Source organism: Fusarium subglutinans (genome assembly GCF_013396075.1).
Source record: "Fusarium subglutinans strain NRRL 66333 chromosome Unknown NRRL66333_c0000333, whole genome shotgun sequence".
Lineage (NCBI taxonomy): Eukaryota > Fungi > Ascomycota > Sordariomycetes > Hypocreales > Nectriaceae > Fusarium > Fusarium subglutinans.
Genome location: NW_023502396.1, coordinates 27,023 through 34,810, shown reverse-complemented (window position 1 = coordinate 34,810; position 7,788 = coordinate 27,023). Strand labels below are relative to the sequence as shown.

At 47.8% G+C, this 7,788-nt stretch overlaps 3 protein-coding genes across 3 annotated transcripts; all 3 read left to right on the top strand.

Annotated features, from left to right (window-relative positions):
• Nucleotides 1–734: 734 nt before the first annotated feature.
• On the top strand, nucleotides 735–2,327 carry FSUBG_13360 (uncharacterized protein; the record flags this gene model as incomplete). Its single annotated transcript, XM_036678243.1, has 3 exons — nucleotides 735–953; nucleotides 1,009–1,205; nucleotides 1,355–2,327. 3 exons carry the CDS (start codon nucleotides 735–737, stop codon nucleotides 2,325–2,327), a joined length of 1,389 nt encoding a protein of 462 aa, XP_036531188.1.
• A 537-nt stretch (nucleotides 2,328–2,864) lies between these two features.
• Nucleotides 2,865–4,349, top strand: FSUBG_13359 (phosphotransferase family; the record flags this gene model as incomplete). The annotated part of the gene is made up of 1 exon (XM_036678241.1): nucleotides 2,865–4,349. One exon carries the CDS (start codon nucleotides 2,865–2,867, stop codon nucleotides 4,347–4,349), a length of 1,485 nt encoding a protein of 494 aa, XP_036531187.1.
• Nucleotides 4,350–6,563: 2,214 nt separating this feature from the next.
• On the top strand, nucleotides 6,564–7,609 carry FSUBG_13358 (parasitic phase-specific PSP-1; the record flags this gene model as incomplete). The annotated part of the gene is made up of 3 exons (XM_036678240.1): nucleotides 6,564–6,842; nucleotides 6,987–7,432; nucleotides 7,489–7,609. The coding sequence occupies 3 exons, from the start codon at nucleotides 6,564–6,566 to the stop codon at nucleotides 7,607–7,609; spliced, it is 846 nt and encodes a 281-aa protein (XP_036531186.1).
• Nucleotides 7,610–7,788: the final 179 nt, after the last annotated feature.

Below are 7,788 nucleotides of genomic sequence, written 5' to 3'. Positions count from 1 at the left end.
AGTATTATTTTAAGTTAATAGAAACTGCTACTGATACTTATATTACGCGCCTTATACGATAAGATCTCGAAGTCTAATTGGCTGCCATGAGTCTTCCAGTCAAATATGTTTGTAGTTAACTGGACCTTCTAGCTAACAAGGAGTTATGGCGGTACAACGTGTAGCAGCATTTCTGTAATTAAAGGATCAATCTCTGTTTTCGTTTCCTCATGCTTGCATCCAAGTTGCTTTATTCATAGAAGGAGAAGTCATAATGTGAGCTCCGACTCGATGCACTGATGGAAACTCGAATAGATTTCATTATTGAAATGTGAATTGTGTGTTGATTGAAGAAGTAGAACTGACGGGACAGACAAAATGTAAATTTTAGGTCACGGGATCGGATGACTGATGGATCTGACTATTAACATTCAATACCTCTTCTCCCTTTCTCTGATCTGCAGCTTGAATCAGGCTGTCAACGTGACCCTCTCATTGGCAGTTCGCCAAATGTACTGGGTGGCGTAAGTATTTCTCTTATCGTGTCAGCATGCAGGCGTTCACTAGTTGCATTACCGGTGTGATATCTCTACGCGTGGCGTCGGTGGGACATGAAGCCCCAGGGATAGCATAACAAGGATAACGGCTCAAGAGAAAGGAGGCAGCATATTTAGGCTGAACCAATGTTTGTTTTCGACTGATTTATCTCATTTCCTTCCTTCAATTTACTATCGACAGCGCTCCACGACTTCAAAATGACACGTCTAGGATGGCTTTCATGGGCTTTTGCTTGTTTGCCGGGCCTGATTGTTTCAACCCCCTCCACTTACCTCGAGCAAAGCATTCAAGATCTCAATATTACAAACCCCGAAGACGTCAAACACTTTGTACAGGAGTGGACTAGACCAGGCGCGATCAAGCGACTTGAGTTCGCTCCATTGGCATCCCAACTTCCGACTTGGGATCTTCCTCTTGTTCGTCGCCAAGATCAACTCGTAAAATGCTTCGGAAACGACAACGGATGCGCAGAAGCTACTCCTCAGTGCTGCGGTACCCAAGCCAATGGATGGTGCTGTGCTGACAACAGGTCTTGTTGCCGGGCAGACCCTGGAGGTAACTGCTGCCTTGAAGGACAGAGCTGTTGCGGAACTTCAAAAGATCCAGGTTGGGGTGCTTGTTGCGATGCTGATGCGACATGCTGCAATCCTTCAGTCGGGAAGCCATTTGTGAGTTATGGTGATGATTGTATTAACCATTGCTAATTTCGTCAGTGCTGTGATGAAGACCAGAAGTGCGACAATGATGCGCAAACGTGCATCAACCCCACGTGAGGCGGCCTTTAACATTCACTTGATGCTCAGCTGACAATGTCCAGAGCAACTGTAACCGAGACAACGACTTCATGGGCGACTGAAACCGACACCGAGACCGTTACGACAGATGGCACAACGACCGTGAAGACCGTGTCGACCATCGAGACCACCGTATCTGTGACGGTATCGCGAGGCCCTACAGGTGACGAACCTACCGAGAAGAATACGGCTACAGACTCGGACAGAAAACACAAGCGATTCGTCCCCGCAGCGCCTCATAAGCACCTCGACCGCGACGCTCCCGTAACCAAGACAATACCGCCGATCGTCCTCCGCCCAGCTGCAAGCCTCAATGCGCTTGCTGACGGGCTTGCCCGACGAGGAATCCCCATCCACAGACGAGCTACAGACACGGAAACAGTCTACGAGACGAAAAAGGCAACGACAACAATCACCGACACAGAAACAAAGACAGAATGGACAACAAAGTACTCAACCTCGACCACAACACATAAACAGACCGTCACGGTTTTTGTCCAAGGTCAATCCACCGTCACAGTAGGGCCGACGGGCACAGCAGCAAGTTCTTCAGAATCAGGCTCTGGCGATGGTGGTACCCCCAAAGGCACTATTATCGGTGCAGCCGTTGGTGGCGGCCTAGGCTTGATATTGATTGCCTTACTTGCTTTTTTCTTGTGGAGGCGACGACGCAAGTCTGCAAATCAGACACAGCAGCCCAGCCAATTTTATGCAGCCAACAGCGAAGCCCCTGCAACAGCACAGAAGCCACCCCCTTTCATGGCCACCACCCCAACCCCTTTGCCAGCTGGGGCACGCGACACTTGGGCCTCGAGTCCCAGCCGAAGCGAGTATTCCCAGCCGCCTGCATATCCGTCTCCCATGCCTGAATTGGCAAACACTCAGTTTGCTTATGAGATGCATACGTCGCCGCAGCGGTCGCCGCAGGAGCTGTACCATCCCCAGTACATGAGTGGTTTGGGATTGCCTGAGATGAGGGATCAGCGGAGGGGTTAGTGATATGCAGAGCGAGGTGGCAAGGTTGTAATGTAGTACAACTTGGGTGATAAGCGTGAGGCTGAAAGGTTTTGGTGTGATTGGTGCTATGGTAAAGGATTCCATGCGGGGTGATAAGACAAGGATCTGGATGAGAGCCTGATTTGGGAAGCCCTTCTTGGTATATGCTGATGTTAGAATATCTCAAAGATTTGCATATTTCCAACCGTTTCCGAGGTCTCAAAAGTGAGCGACTAATCGCAGGATCATTACTTGATCTATTACCGTACTGTAGAATGGCCATCAGAGATTAGATACCCTATTAACAACGCCAATAGTACTCGGTGTTCCTCTGTTCCTCAATTAGTGCCTTTCTTGTGCGCAGGCGCATTGGTTCAATTGTTTATTTCCCCAGGCTCTCATTTCCCCACCTCAAGGTAGTGGAGGTAACTGCAAGTAACCTCTCTTGTTAATTGGTTGATCACGTTTATCTGACTCGCATTCAATTAGGCCACCATTTGCATACACAATCACACGCGCGAAAGATTCAGCATTATCATGGATGCCAGGCAGGACGCCGATAGCCTGGCCTGGGACCAGAGCGATGAGCGCTGGGAAAAGGCTCAGAAACACGTTCGAGCATCCGCTACGTGTCGTAAAGTTGAAGCATTTGCCAGCCGAACTTTTGGGAGACCAGCAACTCTAGCCACCCCGTTGATTATTGGCGGCTTCAATGTCGTCTACCCTTTCAAAGTAGAAGGCCTCTCATCTCAAGTTCTCGTCCGATTACCATGTCCTGATCAGGCGATGTTCCCAGAAGAAAAGACAATGGTCGAGGTAGCAACAGCAGCCTGCATTAAACAACAAACGCAACTCCCTGTGCCCAAGGCCTTTCATCATGGTGTTGATGACGACATTGGACCATACATGATCATTGAGGATCTTGGCACCCGGCGTGGGATGAGCCATGCATTGGAGGCTCCCCGTGATGATCCAAACGATGCGCCCATATTGAATCGAAAAATCTCGGAAACACAGCTCAAGGGTCTATATTCGAAGATGGCGGAATGCGTCCTACAGCTTGCCCGACCGACCTTCCCACGTATCGGTGCTCTCGTTGAGCCAAGTCCAGGCACATATGAAGTACTGGGGCGACCAATCACTCTTAACATGAACAACATGTTCCAGCTCTCCAACATTCCCCCTTCCATATTTCCGTCCGAGGACACCACATACAGCACTGCTGATGAGTGGTATACCGTACTTGCCGAGATGCAGATGGCAACGCTTGTCTTTCAACATAATGACATAATATCTTCGGAAGACGACTGCAGAACAAAATATGTCGCGCGAAAGCTATTTCACAGACTTGCCAAGCAGAAGAGACTCTCAAGATTTGGATTCTGTGACGATGACTGGTCCGCCTCTTCCAAGCAGTCCAGTGCAACATTGCCGTCACCGAATAACTCGGGCTCATTCCGTATTTGGTCAGACGACTTTAGGCCAGTGAATGTACTCATCAATGATGAGAACGACGTTGTCGGGGCGATAGATTGGGAGTTCGCCTACGTTGGCCCATCCCAATTCACGCTGGAGCCACCATGGTGGTCATTACTTGAGGTGCCCGAGATGTGGGATGACGGCATTGAAGACTGGGCAAGTACATACGAACAACGGCTTGAGACCTGGCTATCCGTTATGGAAGAGCTTGAGAAGAAGAATGGTTCAGATTTGCTGCTTTCGGCCTATATGAGGGAGAGTTGGGCTACTGGTAGATTTTGGCTGAATTATGCTGCTCGAAAGAGCTGGTCCTTCGACGCCATATATTGGAAATATCTAGACGAAAGATTCTTTGGCAAGAGAAAAGAAGGTATCCCAACAGAGGAACTATGGAAGGCCAGAGTGGAGTTGTTAACGGAGGATGAGCGAGAAGCGATGGAGGTGCTGGTAAAGACAAAAGTGGAAGAATCGAAGGATCGAGTTCTGGCAGACTGGGACGCTGAAAAGGCAAGACAGCACCTATCTTCATTTTTAGTAACATAATGCAAGTATGTCATTTCTCCCAAGATGGCTGTTTCACGAATCTAGTGGAGAGAATATATATACACTGTGTGCTATTCTTTAGCCCTGAATATTGATTATGTAGAGGATGATTGTGATCCGGATTCACCACCCTCCATGTATAATATCTTGAGATACTTTCAAGTAGCGACCTATTGATATGATTTGAACAAGTAACTAATCAATTCTGAAAGGTAACGAGATAAAGATCTATTTGTACTTGATGATGCCTTTGTCATCGCCATTATAAAGAACCAAAGAACCAAAGTGTCTAGAGAGTAAGCCAATATTAGTCAAATATTGACTATCTGATGCCAATTTTAGCTACCCTAAGTTTTTTTATGTAACGTGCGCTTTTGGCCATTCTAAACCTTTTGCAAAATCAGGTAAATCTCTCAAACGGCACTCAATATCTGCAAGAAGATATTTGCTCCAGCCATGGAGAAACCAAAAGTTGCGGTCTACTACGCCCAAGATAGGCGTATAATAAGCGAGTATCAGTAATGCGTATGGCCTTAGCTGTTTCATATCAGCCATAAAGGCATCCGAGAAATGATGCGGCCATAGGACTACATTCCCCAGTTCCACGTTGATACCTGCCATCGCAACGTTCATAGCCGTCACGCGCAAGCAGGAAAGGGCATCTTCGGCTTCTGCGATATGTATCATATCCACGTGTCTGTGTAGAAAGTCCTTCAGATGGTTAATCGCTTCGAAGGTGTCGGCCGGGAGCGGTGAACCCTGAAGCGAAGGCGTTCTAAGCATGAACTAACATTAGTACTGGATATACCGATGGGCATCAGGAGGGCGACCGACGGGATTTTGAGCGGATCATCATCTCCAGTGAGCCATGAGGATCTCACGAGTGGGAATAGATCCGACTTGAGCGCTCGGTCGTAATGCGACTTAGTGGTCTCACGCAACCCCCGGCAGACAAGAAACAATTCTAGTGTGGCCTGTATAGGATTCTCTATAACGTGCCTCGGCGAGCGCGTAACAGGCACGGAGCACATGTACAGGATAAGAATCAACGAGAAACAGAATACTGGCTTGCAGTTATCGTCTGTAACTGCCAACAAGTCTTTCCTAAAGTCAGCTTGTCCACGCGTATAATGATACGCGGCAAGCGTTAAGTAGTTATCAGCCTTGTTATATAGTAAGTAAGCCTTATGCAGGGCAGATATCGCCATTATGCCATGCATTACGTAGGGATGACTGTAACCTTGCTGAGGGATAGCCGTCTTCCAAACACTGCGCAAATCATCTTGAAGCCCCATGGTTAAGTATGTGGCAGTGAGAAAATGGTGTATAAGCTCGAAGTCATGACGTCGCAAATCCGATAGAGCAGTGTCAGTAGTTTGCTCAGATATCGGTAGAGGGCTGGTGTAGACTGCATGGAGAAATACATCCGCATGGTCTTGGGGAGCGTGCGTATCGCCGCAGTCGAAGCTCGAAGCCAGTTTGCAATTATGAGGGCTGCTTCTACAGTGCGACGCATTTGCATTGGCTATTGGGCCTTGCAATCCAAGTCTTTTCCTGCCCTGTCCACAAGTTGGACAAGCCGATGGATCCGGGTATGAGAAGCTACAAAGAGTGTCATAACGTGTGCAGTTGAAGCACGAAGGGCGCTTTTCGTCGCACTGCAGGAGTTGTCAGTATTGGAGACGAAGCAAAAGGTAAATATGGTACTTCGGCAACCTTTACTTTCCGGCGTTTACATTGCTGACACCCGGCTCGGGATTTTGTATGCGCCCGCCGAGTCGTCATATTCGCAGATTACGAGAATAGCGACAATTGAGTATCTTTGGTTCGGGCAGGGAACGACACGGTTCTAAAATGGAGTGAACAAGAGTAATGAATCCGAGAAGAGCGAAACTTTAGCTGTTGCAAGAGCCCACCGCTCGCGCTAAGCGTTGCTACTTGGCTTACGTAAATGGGTCTGACGCCAGTAAATCCATTAATAGCGACCCGACACCTCCGAAGCGTTGTGGGGCTACGAGTTATACTCGCTTTAGGTACGAGACTTCGCCGAGTAAGCAGTGTGCTACGTACTGCTTTGGGAATCCAGATGATATATATTGGGCGTCCTTTTTGGATGTTGATGTTTTTCTTACAGATATGTGGTTAATGACATTCTTTTCTCCCTTCTTCTCTCTGAGCTAATGCTCCCTTATTTATCCATCTCAAACATACACGATGCTCTCGAAACTTCCCTTTACTGCCCTGCTCGCCGCTCCCTTAGGTCATGTCTTGGCGCGGGCAACTATTGATACTTCTGATTGCACCAAGATTACTCCTGAGTGTCCTATAGAATACACCACGTACGGTTATTATCCGAACCTTGGTGGCAATGTATTCTTTCTCCTCTTCTTCTCATCTCTTTTCGTTGCCCAAGTTTATCTGGGAATACGCTGCAAGACATGGTCCTACACAGCAGCTCTCGCTACCGGCACTCTATTCGAAGCGCTTGGATATGTTGGTCGCTTGATGCTGCATCAAAATCCATGGTCCTCGGGTGGCTTCATCATACAAATGCTTTTCCTCATCGTCTGACCATGTTTTATTGCAGCTGCCATCTACCTCACCCTGAAGCATTTCATCATCTATTGTGGCCCACAGTATTCTCCGCTCAAACCAAACTTTTACCCATGGATATTCGTGGGCTGCGATGCCGGGTCGATTGTTATTCAAGCTATCGGTGGCGGCGTGGCGTCTGCTGGGACGGGCGGTGGGAGGGATAGTGTTGCTGAACTCGGCAATCATATCATGGTCGCGGGTATTGTCTTTCAGGTTGTCACGATGGGACTTTGTGGTTGTCTAATTGCTTTCTATATCTTTCGATATCAGAGACGCCACGTTCGACGGATGCAGGGTACGAGTCAGTATGAGACAAGCAAGGCTAACGGCACGGTATCTCGTCAGAAAGTGATGACCTTCGCTATCGTTCTCACTATCGCCTACTTCCTCGTGCTTATACGCTGCATTTACAGAATACCGGAGTTGGCTGGCGGCTGGGGAAATCACCTTATGCGTATCGAGAAAGAGTTCCTCGTTTTGGATGGAATGTAAGTATGGCACTGAATAAACAGGTCGTTCGTACGAAAGCTAAGTTGATTTGCAGGATGATCGCCCTCGCCAGTTTGATCCTCACGATTTACTGGCCCTCTTGTTATTTTCCGCCTTTCGCCAAATTTCGAGTTGACAAACATCTACCGCTTGCTTCTGAGAATATTGCCCTGTGAGGCTGTGATACGAGTCGATGCCTCATAAGTGCTTACTTAGTTTTTCTGGAAATGACATTACTATAGCGTGGTGTATGGACCAACTTGGTTACCTGTTACTGTCATATTAGGTATATTTATCATTAGATTTATACGTCAAGACTGTTTGCAACCTCCTTCGACTTTATATATTGAGCTTG